A 14,155-nucleotide genomic window follows, 5' to 3' on the forward strand; every position below is an offset into this window, starting at 1 on the left:
CAAAGTAGATATCCTAACCGACTTGCCAAAACTATAGTTTGTTAACAAGGAATTTGTGGAGTGGTTAGAAAACGAGTTTTAATGACTCCAACCTAAGTGTATGTAAACTTCTGACTTCAACTGTATATAGATATCTGTGGATTTAGGAGAGTAGCAGTGTTCCCTTCCCTGGGCAGGCTTTGCTAGTCAGTATGGACCTCATAGCCAGGTCTCCCTTGGGAGAGGTCTCTCTTCTGACCTCAATGACACTACCTGGTTAAAGGGGCAATCTGGGATCGAAAAATCAATGAAGTGGTCAACTCGCCATTTGTTAAGGCAGCCAAGGGATGGGTCTGGAGAAATGAAACCAAACAAATAGAAAGACAAATTTGACAGAAAAAAGGATTCACTGTGGGCCTACCTGTACTACTGCTGGTGGTACTGGTACTAAGGGTTAGTGTAGAGGTGGGTAGAGACCCAGTAGCTGGTGCCGGAGCCGGAGGAACCTCCCCATTGTTCATCTGTTTAATCCTCTTCAGGTGGGACCTCCCGTTGTAGTGCACCTGGGCCTGAGCCTGGGAGTTCAGCTGGATGTTACACACATCACACATCGAGTAGAACAGCTTCTTCTTCTCCTGCTGCTGTTGCTGTATATCCATGTTGATCTGGGCTTGGCTGTTGGTGGTAGGTTCCATCCCCATCAGCTGATTCAGCTCCAGACAGCCTTGAAAGGGGAAGGCCATCTGGCCATGCTCTATGAAGTGGGCAGGACTCAGCGGTGTCTTCATACCTGCAGTAGACAATGACAACAATGGATTAGAATGATAGACTTCGCTACCAGAAAGCAAGCTTGGTGCAGGCACGCACACCCACTTGCACGTGCCCGCAAAAGGACGGACACACGTGCGCACGGCAAAGCCCCTGTGACTGTGTGACGGAGCTAGAGCTTCCTGTAGTAGAGCTAGAGCTCAGCTCCACCTATGATGGTATCGCTATATTGTCTGACAGTCTGCTCCCACAGCGTCCTGCATACTGTCTGACAGTCTGCTCCCACACTGTCCTTCATACTGTCTGACAGTCTGCTCCCACAGCGTCCTTCATACTGTCTGACAGTCTGCTCCCACAGCGTCCTTCATACTGTCTGACAGTCTGATCCCAAAGCGTCCTTCATACTGTCTGACAGTCTGGTCCCACAGCGTCATTCATACAGTCTGACAGTCCGGTCCCACAGCGTCATTCATACAGTCTGACAGTCCGGTCCCACAGCGTCATTCATACAGTCTGACAGTCCGGTCCCACAGTGTCTTTCATAATGTCTGACAGTCTGATGGCAAAGCGTCATTCATACTGTCTGACAGTCTGGTGCCACAACGTCATTCATACTGTCTGACAGTCTGATGGCAAAGCGTCATTCTTACTGTCTGACAGTCTGGTCCCACAGTGTCCTTCATACTGTCTGACAGTCTGGTCCCACAGCGTCATTCATACTGTCTGACAGTCTGATGGCAAAGCGTCATTCATACTGTCTGACAGTCTGGTCCCACAGCGTCATTCATACTGTCTGACAGTCTGATGGCAAAGCGTCATTCATACTGTCTGACAGTCTGGTCCCACAGCGTCATTCATACTGTCTGACAGTCTGGTGCCACAACGTCATTCATACTGTCTGACAGTCTGGTGCCACAACGTCATTCATACTGTCTGACAGTCTGGTCCCACAGCGTCATTCATACTGTCTGACAGTCTGGTGCCACAACGTCATTCATACTGTCTGACAGTCTGATGGCAAAGCGTCATTCATACTGTCTGACAGTCTGGTGCCACAATGTCATTCATACTGACTGACAGTCTGATGGCAAAGCGTCATTCATACTGTCTGACAGTCCGGTCCCACAGCGTCATTCATACTGTCTGACAGTCTGATGGCAAAGTGTCATTCATTCTGTCTGACAGTCTGGTGCCACAACGTCATTCATACTGTCTGACAGTCTGATGGCAAAGCGTCATTCATACTGTCTGACAGTCTGATGGCAAAGCGTCATTCATACTGTCTGACAGTCTGATGGCAAAGCGTCATTCATACTGTCTGACAGTCTGCTCCCACAACGTCATTCATACTGTCTGACAGTCTGATGGCAAAGCGTCATTCATACTGTCTGACAGTCTGGTGCCACAACGTCATTCATACTGTCTGACAGTCTGGTGCCACAGCGTCATTCATACTGTCTGACAGTCTGGTGCCACAACGTCATTCATACTGTCTGACAGTCTGATGGCAAAGCGTCATTCATACTGTCTGACAGTCTGGTCCCACAACGTCATTCATACTGTCTGACAGTCTGCTCCCACAACGTCCTTCATACTGTCTGACAGTCTGATGGCAAAGCGTCATTCATACTGTCTGACAGTCTGATGGCAAAGCGTCATTCATACTGTCTGACAGTCTGGTGCCACAGCGTCCTTCATACTGTCTGACAGTCTGGTGCCACAACGTCCTTCAAACCGTCTGACAGTCTGATGGCAAAGTGTCATTCATACTGTCTGACAGTCTGGTGCCACAGCGTCCTTCATACTGTCTGACAGTCTGATGGCAAAGCGTCATTCATACTGTCTGACAGTCTGATGGCAAAGCGTCATTCATACTGTCTGACAGTCTGATGGCAAAGCGTCATTCATACTGTCTGACAGTCTGGTGCCACAACGTCCTTCATACTGTCTGACAGTCTGATGGCAAAGCGTCATTCATACTGTCTGACAGTCTGATGGCAAAGCGTCATTCATACTGTCTGACAGTCTGGTGCCACAACGTCCTTCATACTGTCTGACAGTCTGGTGCAAAGTGTCATTCATACTGTCTGACAGTCTGGTGCCACAACGTCATTCATACTGTCTGACAGTCTGGTGCCACAACGTCATTCATACTGTCTGACAGTCTGGTGCCACAACGTCCTTCATACTGTCTGACAGTCTGGTGCAAAGTGTCATTCATACTGTCTGACAGTCTGGTGCCACAACGTCATTCATACTGTCTGACAGTCTGGTGCCACAACGTCATTCATACTGTCTGACAGTCTGATGGCAAAGCGTCATTCATACTGTCTGACAGTCTGGTGCCACAACGTCATTCATACTGTCTGACAGTCTGATGGCAAAGCGTCATTCATACTGTCTGACAGTCTGGTCCCACAGCGTCATTCATACAGTCTGACAGTCTAGTCCCACAGCGTCTATCATACTGTCTGACAGTCTGGTGCCACAACGTCATTCATACTGTCTGACAGTCTGATGGCAAAGCGTCATTCATACTGTCTGACAGTCTGGTCCCACAACGTCATTCATACTGTCTGACAGTCTGATGGCAAAGCGTCATTCATACTGTCTGACAGTCTGGTGCCACAACGTCCTTCATACTGTCTGACAGTCTGATGGCAAAGTGTCATTCATACTGTCTGACAGTCTGGTGCCACAACGTCCTTCTTACTGTCTGACAGTCTGATGGCAAAGTGTCATTCATACTGTCTGACAGTCTGGTGCCACAACGTCATTCATACTGTCTGACAGTCTGATGGCAAAGCGTCATTCATACTGTCTGACAGTCTGGTGCCACAACGTCCTTCATACTGTCTGACAGTCTGATGGCAAAGTGTCATTCATACTGTCTGACAGTCTGGTGCCACAACGTCCTTCATACTGTCTGACAGTCTGATGGCAAAGTGTCATTCATACTGTCTGACAGTCTGGTGCCACAACGTCATTCATACTGTCTGACAGTCTGATGGCAAAGCGTCATTCATACTGTCTGACAGTCTGGTGCCACAACGTTATTCATACTGTCTGACAGTCTGATGGCAAAGCGTCATTCATACTGTCTGACAGTCTGATGGCAAAGCGTCATTCATACTGTCTGACAGTCTGGTGCCACAACGTCATTCATACTCATTAAACTGGGAATTGCTGCATACCTAAAACTCACAAAATATCCCTTCATAAGCATGAAGAAAATCAATAATGCTGCATTTAAAGCAGCAAATCTTTGCAAATGCGTGCAAATCTAAACACACTTTACTTCTTGTATCATATCTGGTAGGCACCAGGGGTATATCTACAGTTTCTGTATTCAGAGTGTGAATTATACCGTGACCTTTGGGGTCTCTATTTACTTCAGAGTGTGAATTATACCGTGCCCTTTGGGGTCTCTATTTACTTCAGAGTGTGAATTATACTGTGACCTTTGGGGTCTCTATTTACTTCAGAGTGTGAATTATACCGTGACCTTTGGGGGTCTCCAATTACTTCAGAGTGTGAATTATACTGTGACCTTCGGGGGTCTCCATTTACTTCAGAGTGTGAATTATACCGTGACCTTCAGGGGTCTCAATTTACTTTCACGGGACCTCCTATGCGTGCACACATCTTTTTTATTGGCCTAATAGTAAAGACATGTCATTTGACTGTAAAACATGTCTTATTATCTAACAAAATGACTTTTTTTGGAGAAAGAAAAGTTGGGACACCTGAAAACGGGCTGAGATACTGGACTGTGCAATGGTTAAATTAGCATTATTTAGAGACCCCACCAAGGTTTGACTTTGTTGCATTTAGGGTGGCTCATGTCTCATTCAAGGGGTCTGAGACCCCCCTTGGCCCCCGTAATGCGTACTCTGTCTGTATCTATGGTTAGTTATGATATCAGGATGAAAGAAAAGGAACATGCTTTTGATTGACTGGAATGGCCAAGCCAACCACCCCTTGCAGCAGCTTCCTGTGCGTGATACTGTTTGTCTGCATCCAAAACAGCACCCTATTCCCTATGTGGTCAAAGGTAGTGCACTATACTGCATAGGGAATATGGTGCCATTTGGGATGCAGTTTGTATCTGTGATGATATAGTGAAAATGGACGCGGTATTGTATGAGGGAGGAGCCATAGTGCAGTGTGGCCATGATACATGTCCCTCTCACTGGACAGTAAAATAATCCTTCTGACACACGCACATACATACTCCCTCTGACACAGACAGACTGGTAATCTCTATGGGCAACTGCAGGCTTCTAATCCAAACAGATAAACTTCCTCCGGTTTTGGTGTTGTGGCCATTCAGTTTCATTTCCTACTAATCCCTTCCCTCAGCACACCTTTACATTTCACACAACAGTCATGCAAGCAAGGCAAGCACAGTGCAAACAATCAGCATTCAATAGTTTATGTGAATATCCTCAGCTTTTCCTTTGCTAGCAAAGCTGCTGTGTTCAGTGGCTTGTCCTAGTTAGAAGAAGTAAGGAGAACACTTAGAGAAATAATAAATACTGAATTGCTTTGTTGGGGATGCATTCGTTGTCTGACTCTGTGGCAGGAAGATGTCTTGTACTGTAAGTGTGTGTGAATGTGTGTATATGGTGTGTGTGTGTGTGTGTGTGTGTGTGTGTGTGTGTGTGTGTGTGTGTGTGTGTGTGTGTGTGTGTGTGTGTGTGTGTGTGTGTGTGTTTGTAGGCTCTCCTTCTTGAAGGGTCGGAAACAGGGACAGATCTGACTACCCGGTCATTCCATCAGACAGGGAGTCAGGGGTCTAGAGGGCCAGGGAGACAGGGAGGGAAGGGGGCCAGGCAGTGTGGCCTCACACACCACCAGCCCACATCAACATACGCACACTAGTGAGGTTATGTTTGATGCCGGAGCTCTGTGTCATGCGCCTATGCCTGTATAACTTTATCAGAAGTACGTGTTCAATGACGTCCGAATCTTCGTTTCCACCTGATTGGATTGGTATTGGTTTCGGTAATAGACAAAAAGGCTACGCTGTGCACGCTCTAGGGTGTGTGGGACATCATCTATAATAATTTGGCTGCTCTAAATTATTTTGACCAGCAGGTGCCACTAGTGATCAAAGCCTTGATCAATGAACCTATTTTCGACACAATTGGAAGGAAAACCTCAAAGCTTCAAGAATCTTTGTTTCCCCATCACTAACACACACCATGACAGTGACCTCCAGCAACAATGAGACATTACTAGGCTTCCTCAACTGCAAAGGGTACTCTTTTCCTTGAAGATGGTACACAGCAAACTCGCCAGTGTCAAATCAACACTGAGAGTGAGGACCCATATAGACACTGGAACAAGGTTAATGATAGCATATGCATTTAGGATCTCACTTGTTGAAGTTCACAGACTACAGATGAATGCACAAAGTATGTCTATGGCACTAACAAATTCAGTCATGGATGGTAACTTTACAAATCACAAAAAAATGCAAGGCAGTCTGAGAAATATGCAAACAAAGCTTCACACTAAGCATTGTGTTAAGTCAACACTGTTCAGTGTCAATACGGGTCTACACTTTCAGTGTTAATTTAACAGTGGGGAATTTGCTGGGTACTTAATGGTATTCCATTGGGTATTATAACAATACTTTACAACAAATACCATGTTACAATCTTTCTACTTGCTCTTTAAACCAAGTAAATATGTTCAGCTTAAATCAAGCTACTCACTGTTAGCAGTCGTTGTAATTGTATCAGTAACTTACTGTATTTATCAACAGTATGATACTGTATAAACTGAATAGAGTAGATTACTGTAGAATGAACAGGAAAATATTGTGCATTTGTTTCACAGCACACCTTTCAGTAATTTCATAAGTAAAACACTGTAGCATGCACAGTAAAATACTATAAATGTGTTTTACAGTATTAATTATGGTGCATTGTGGTAAAATGTTTTGGATGGGGAGAGAGTCTCTGCGTCATTAACATATTTTAAGGCTTGCCTTGTAAGTGGCAATATTTGTTGCACCCCTAAGTGAGAATGCTGTACCCACACAGACTACAGAAATGTACTGTAATTTAGGAGTTCTACAAATCTTGACTTAAAACTCAGTAGTTTACAGGCCAATTGCTGAGTGTAATTTACTGTAATTCAGAATACAGAACCATACTGCATTTTTGGAGCGCCAAAAATCTTTTGAACACTATATTCTTGTTTTTCACATTTTCAAATATTTATGGCGTGTCTTGAGAGGCTATATTTGCTGCATCCATTAGTGAGAGTGCTTCAAGAGTTTAAGTGATATGTGGTAGTGGTTTGCTAATAATTACATATATATGTAGGAGACAGATCAGAGTGGCAGCAAGTCTCAAACTTTTAATGGTTGAGTGTTTAGCCATGTCCTTTTGATCTGTTTCACCCTGTAGTCACTGCCAGTTTAGAGGCCTTTGTTAAAGCTTAAATTGCAAGTGATATAAAACACCAAATATCAGTTGATATGCTGCCTACAAGCCCTCAGTCCAGCCTCTCTCAGCCTATTTTGGACAGTTTGAGCACTGATGGAGGGATTGTGCATTCCTAGTGTAACTCGGGCAGTTGTTGTTGCCATCCTGTACCTGTCCCGCAGATGTGATGTTCAGATGTACTGATCCTGTGCAGGTGTTGTTACATGTGGTCTGCCACTGCGAGGACAATCAGCTGTCCGTCCTGTCTCCCTGTAGCGCTGTCTTAGGTGTCTCACAGTACGGACATTGCAATTTATTGCCCTGGCCACATCTGCAGTCCTCATGCCTCCTTGCAGCATCAGTAGAAAGGCATCTTTAGTGTCCTAAGTTTTCATAACTGTGACCTTAATTGTCTACCGTCTGTAAGCTGTTAGTGTCTTAACGACCGTTCCACAGGTGCTGCATGTTCATTAATTGTTTATGGTTCATTGAACAAGCATGGGAAACAGTGTTAAAACCCTTTACAGTGAAGATCTGTGACGTTATTTGAATTTTTACTAATTATCTTTGAAAGACATGGTCCTGAAAAAGGGACGTTTCTTTTTTTGCTGAGTTTATATCAATGGTTAATTTTCTTTAATCTGTGGAGTATCGCAGGGCAGCTGCCTTGGACCACTTCTTTACTTAATATATACCAATGACCTCAAGCTACTATATTTTCAGATGATACTACACTTTATACAGCAAGACAATCGGTTGAACAGGTACAGCAAGCTCTACAAGTAGATTTGGAAAATATCAGGGGGTGGGTTTGCCGGAACAAACTTGTTTTAAACACCAAGAAAACCAAAGTTATGTTGGTCTGTTCTACCAGGAAAAGGCCAACACAGCATGGGATACAATTAATTATGGGGGAGTACAAATTGAGGAAGTGCCAGAAACCAAACTACTTGGAGCGCAGCTAGACAACTGCTTATCATGGTTGTCTCAAATAACTAATCTATGTAAAAAAAAAAATGTGTATATATTATAACTGCATGCATGATCAGAAGGACAGCTAAATATTTACCGGGAAAGATTCTTAAGCAAATAACCCAAGCATTAGTTGGGGAAATGCAACAGCAAGTTAAATTAGGAGGCTGCAGTTTGCACAGAACAAATCAGCAAGGTGGAGGTGGAGATATGGTGGAGATATGGTTCTTCTGTTGTAGTCATGCTTAATGCTCTTGGTTGGTCATCAATCAACAAGATAATTGCTTTTTTTAAATGTTATTTCATAATATACACCATTTAAAACGGCCAAACTCTATTCACAACAGTATTCAGTTGGTAAGAGACAGATATTCAGTAAATACTAGGAATAGATTGTCCACCATCTATGTGTTATCCAGACAGAAAAGAGAAATAGGCAAAATAACATTTCGATTTAGAGCAATAAAGAAATTGAATAATTTATCTGAGCAAACAAGAAACCATTCAATATATAAATTGAAACAACACTTTAAAACCATTCAAATATAATACATAGGAAAGTTGTGCTGGACTATGGTAGATGAAGAATCAATCTATCTTTTTGGACTGAGTATTTATCTGGTCAATATGTTAGTGTATTATGTCTTTTTGTAACAGTGTGTTTTATGTGAAAATGTGATCATATTATAAATTGTATTTTAATGTTTAAGGACTCTTGGACGATTAGTCCAAATGAGGACTAAAAGAGATCGTACTACAATAAAATAAAATGTCATTACACAGGTGCACCCTGTGCTGGGGACAATAAAAAGCCACTCTAAAATGTGCAGTTTTGTCACAAACACAATGCCACAGATGTCTCAAGTTTTGAGGGAGCGTGCATTTGGCATGCTGACTGAAGGAATATCTACCTGAGCTGTTGCCAGATAATTGAATGTTAATTTCTCTACCATAAGCCACCTCAAACAGCATTTTAGAAAATGTGTCAGTACGTCCAACTGGTGTCACAGCAGTAGACCATGTGTAATCACGCCAGCCCAGGACCTCCACATCCGGCTTCTTCACCTGCGGGATCGTCTGAGACAAAACACCTGGACAGCTGATGAAACTGAGGAGTATTTCTGTCTGTAATAAAGCCCTTTTGTGGGGAAAAATGTATTCTGATTGGTTGGGCCTGGCTCCCCACTGGGTGGGCCTATGCCCTCCCAGGCCCAACCATGGCTGCGCCTCTGCCCAGTCATGTGAAATCCATAGATTGGGGTATAATGCATTTATTTCAATAGACTGATTTCCTTGTATGAACTGTAACGGAGTAAAATCGTTGAAATTGTTCCATTTATATTTTGTTCAGTATAGCTTATGCGCAGCAAATTTTTCAATTTATCGCATCATGTATTGTTTTCTTGCGCGAAGCGTGAGCAACATCTGTCAAATTACAAAATTTCTCTCAAAACACAGGGATGTCGATTTGCATGGGTCTATTATTATCAGAGAACCTTGGAGTTTGCCAAACAGCAGGTTATTCTGGCTGGAATTGTTACTCTCCTGCCATGTAAAAATTACTTACATGGCAGTTTCAGATGGGACTAAAATTACAGATGTGGTGTTTTGTACATGTGCACATAATTACAGTGCATTCGGGAAGTATTCAGACCCCTTGACATTTTCCATATTTTGCTATGTTACAGCCTTACTCTAAAATGGATAATAGTTTTTTCACTCATCAATCTACACAGAATACCCCATAACGACAAAGCAAAAACAGGTTTTTAGAAATATAACATATACATAACTATTCAGACCCTTTACTCAGTACTTTGTTGAAGCACCTTTTTCAGTGATTACAACCTCGAGTCTTCTTGGGTATGACGCTCTCTTCTCTACAGATCCTCTCAAGCTCTGTCAGGTTGGATGGGAAATGTCTATGCACAGCTATTTTCAGGTCTCTGCAGAGATGTTCGATCGGATTCAAGTCCGGGATCCGGCTGGCCTTTGCCCCAGTCTGAGGTCCTGAGCACTCTGGAGCAGGATTTCATCAAGGATCTCTCTGTACTTTGCTCCGTTCATCTTTCCCTTGATCCTGACTAGTCTACCAGTCCCTGCTGCTGAAAGACATTGCCACAGCATGATGCTGCCACCACCATGCTTCACCATAGGGATGGTGCAAGGTTTCCTCCACACATGTCTCTCATGATGCAGCCACCACCAAAAGACTCTCAGACCATGAGAAACGAGATTCTCTAGTTTGATGAAACCAAGATTGAACTCTTTGGCCTGAATGCCAAGCTTGGTTCCTCCAATCTTGGTTTCATCAAACCAGAGAATCTTGTTTCTCATGGTCTTAGAGTCTTTTAGGTGCCTTTTGGCAAACTCCAAGTGGGCTGTCATGTGCCTTTCACTGATGAGTGCCTTTCATCTGGCCACTCTACTATAAAGGCCTGATTGGTGGAGTGCTGCAGAGATGGTTGTCGGTCTGGAAGGTTCTCCCATCTCCACAGAGGAGCTCTGGAGCTCTGTCAGAGTGATCATGGGGTTCTTGGTCACCTCCTTGACCAATGCCCTTATCACCCGATTGCTCAATTTTGGCCGGGCGGCCAGCTCTAGGAAGAGTCTTGATGGTTCCAAACTTCTTCCATTTAAGATTGATGGAGGCCACTGTGTTCTTGGGGACCAGATCTGTGCCTCGACACAAGCCTGTCTCAAAGCTCTACGGACAATTCCTTCAACCTCATGGCTTGTTTTTTGCTCTGACGTGCACGGTCAACTGTGGAACTTTATGTAGACAGGTGTGTGCCTTTCCAAAATCTTGTCCAATCAATTGAATTTACCACAGGTGGATTCCAATCAAGTTGTAGAAACATCTCAAGGATGATCAATGGAAACAGGATGCACCTGAGCTCAATTTCGAGTCTCATTGCAAAGGGTCTGAATACTTATGTAAATAAGGTATTTCTGTTTTTTATTTCAAATACATTTGTCATTATGGGGGATTGTGTGTAGATTAATAAAACAAAATTGAATCCATATTAGAATAAGGATGTAACGTAACAACGTGGAAAAAGTCAAGGAGTCTGAATACTTTCTGAATGCACTGTATATATCACACCCTGATCTGTTTTCACCTGTCCTTGTGATTGTCACCACCCCTCTCCAGGTGTCACCCATCTTCCCTATTACCCTCAGTGTATTTATACCTGTGTTCTCTGTTTGTCCGTTGCCAGTTTTGTCAGGTTTTGGCCAAGACTGTTCGGGTTTTGGTCACTAGATGTCCCCATTGCACCTTTTTTGTACCTTTTGTTTTTCTTGCTCTAATTATTGTTTGCACCTGTAGGTCATTCCCTTGTTAGTATTTAAACCCTGTGTGTTCCTCAGTTCCTTGCTCAGTGTTTGTAAGTTAGCACCCAGCCCCAGCCCAAGCCTTGTTTTATACAGATATTTCTCTTGTTGGATTTTCCAGAGGTTCTCTGGTTTAGTTCTTGTGTATTATTTGAGTAGTCTTTTGAGGTTTGTTTTTCCCTGCTGTTTTTTACCACTTTGTGGAGTTTCTTTTGTATTTTGGAGGATTTCCATTTTGTGCCTCTTGGCTTTATTTTTGGACATTGTGGATTTAGTTTCTTTGCCTGAAGATTTTGTTATTTTATTAAACCACCATCTCTAGTACTGCTGTGTCTGCCTCATCTTCTGGGTTCTGACGATTATTAGTGACTGTTTCTCGCACCGGGTCCTGACAAGTTTGTCTTGTCTTGCCAAGTCAATCAGCGTTTTTGCAAGCTCCTGTTTTCCCTGGTCTCTCTTTTCTAGTCCTCTCGGTTCTGACCTTTTGCCTGCCCTGACACTGAGCCCGCCTGCCTGACCGTTCTACCTGCCCTGACACTGAGCCCGCCTGCCTGACCATTCTGCCTGTCCCTGACCTCGAGCCTGCATGCCGCCCTGTACTGTTTGGACTCTGACCTGGTTATGAACTATTGCCTGTCTTCGACCTGCCCCTCGTTGTTCAATAAATATCAGAGACTTGAACCATCTGCCTCCTGTGTCTGCATCTGGGTCTCGCCTTGTGTCGTTATAGTAGAAATAGATGCATGTGGCATTCCGTCAACTTTGAGAAAAACAACTTAGTTGTTGTGTCTGTTGTTCAGAAGCGTATCTGACTTCTCATTGGCTAGAATGGTTCCACCTGATCTCGCATGCCTTCCATCGTTGAGCAGGCATGTACACAGATAGGGCTCTACCTGTACAGACCACATTCCCCTTTGCCCTTTCTGTCTCAAAAGTGCACATTTGGGTGGTGATATAATTTCTCCATAATATTTTTTTTGTATACATTTATCATCGCTGTTCAGAACCCACTGCCCGCAGGTCGTCATAAAGTTCGCCACCCCCCATCCTCCACTCCTTCTGTTGGTTGTGCATGGATCTGCCCTGTACGGAGCTCGTGTGCGCCCGGTTACACCTTTGTCCTAGTCTGCCATGTATGGAGATTGTGCGCGCCCGGTATCCAAACATGCATGGCTTGAGAGATGCGATCACTGGTCGAGTGTGTGTAGCTAGCTACCTAGTCAGTAAATATCACCAGTACTGCGACAGAAGACTAACATTTGATTAACACTTGATTTTAGCCTACATCATCATCATCAATATTGGGTCTGGTTGGCTGATACATGCAGCATAGAGATGCAGAAAGACATAGAGAGGTAAATCACAATCAGCAAAAGAAATCGAGCTAGCTAACTTGAAGATTTACATCATCAACAACAATAATCAGCTGATAGCCCACCCTCTTTTCCCGATGTCAATCCTGTCTTATTAAGGAGGCACTGTAACTAGCTTGCTTCACATTTGTGATGAGTGAGTGTATTGTTGCAAAAATGCATTTAAAGAAATTCGCTACAGAGGCATTTGGTATGTTGTGAATTTTTTTAACAAGCGGGGGAGGGTGCCCTTTCTTTATTTTGAGCACCTGCCCCCTGAAAGGTCTGTGCACGGCCCTGTCGTTGAGGACATGTATTTCCATTGTTAGAGCGGTCACTCATATACTGTATCTTGTCAATTTTATTTTTGAATTTATTTAACCAGGAAAAGCCCATTGAGACCCAGAGTCTCTTTTTCAAGGGAGACCTGGCTAAGAAGGCAGCAACAATCAATACATTACAGAATTAAAACATACAACAATACAATACAACTACCATGACAGAAGGCGAGATCCAGACAAAGGAGGCAGATGGTTGGAGTTTTACAGTATTTATTAATCCAATAGGGCAAGGCAAGAGAATGGTTGTGGATAGGCAAAAGGGTCAAGGTCAGGGCAGGCAGGATGATCAGGCAGGCGGGAAAGTAGTCCAGAGTCAGGCAGGGGTCAAAACCGGGAAGACTATCAAAAAGAGAATAGCAAAAGGAGTACGGGAAAAACACGCTGGTTGACTTGACTACCATACAAGACGAACTGGCACAGAGAGACAGGAAACACTGGAGAAAATAAGCTGGGAGGGGGTGGAGACAATCACAGGAACAGGTGAAACAGATCAGGGCGTGACAACAACAGCATGATCCAGCCTAAAAAAAGCATTTAAATTATATCAGTGGCACTAACATATCTAGATAAAGCATGGATTGTAGACTATTCCATGCGTCTAGTGCACAAGACGAGAAGGCAGTCTTACCTAATACTGTAAATGTCCTGCGGTCTTAAGTAGAAACCACCTAGCAGACCGGGTATGGTAACTGCTGGTGGTGAAGGAGACCAGACTACAGAGGTAAAGAGGGAGTTTATCCAAAAGGGCTTTGTAGACGAACACATACAAATATAGCTTTCTGCACATATAAAGTGAGGTCCAACCTACCATTTGGTACAATGTGCAATGGGTGAGTGACTTGGCATTTGTAATAGAGCGCAAGGATGCATGATAAAGAGTCCAGTCTCTGTAAGAAGGAGAAAGTTGCATGCATATACAACAAGTAAAAAAAAAAGTACTTTATTTAACTAGGCAAGTCAGTTAAGA

The 14,155-nt window shown here is 43.6% G+C and overlaps 1 protein-coding gene across 1 annotated transcript in view; it reads right to left on the minus strand.

The window, feature by feature from the left end:
* Positions 1-14,155, minus strand: part of LOC129843503 (zinc finger protein 385B-like) — a 148,341-nt gene that overhangs the window by 107,688 nt on the left and 26,498 nt on the right. The window contains exon 2 of the mRNA XM_055912256.1: positions 401-769. Within this exon, the coding sequence (XP_055768231.1) occupies positions 401-767 (367 nt within the window). The 5' untranslated portion in view covers positions 768-769. The remainder of the gene's footprint in view (positions 1-400; positions 770-14,155) is intronic.

The sequence above is a fragment of the Salvelinus fontinalis genome, unplaced genomic scaffold (assembly GCF_029448725.1).
Source record: "Salvelinus fontinalis isolate EN_2023a unplaced genomic scaffold, ASM2944872v1 scaffold_0148, whole genome shotgun sequence".
NCBI lineage: Eukaryota > Metazoa > Chordata > Actinopteri > Salmoniformes > Salmonidae > Salvelinus > Salvelinus fontinalis.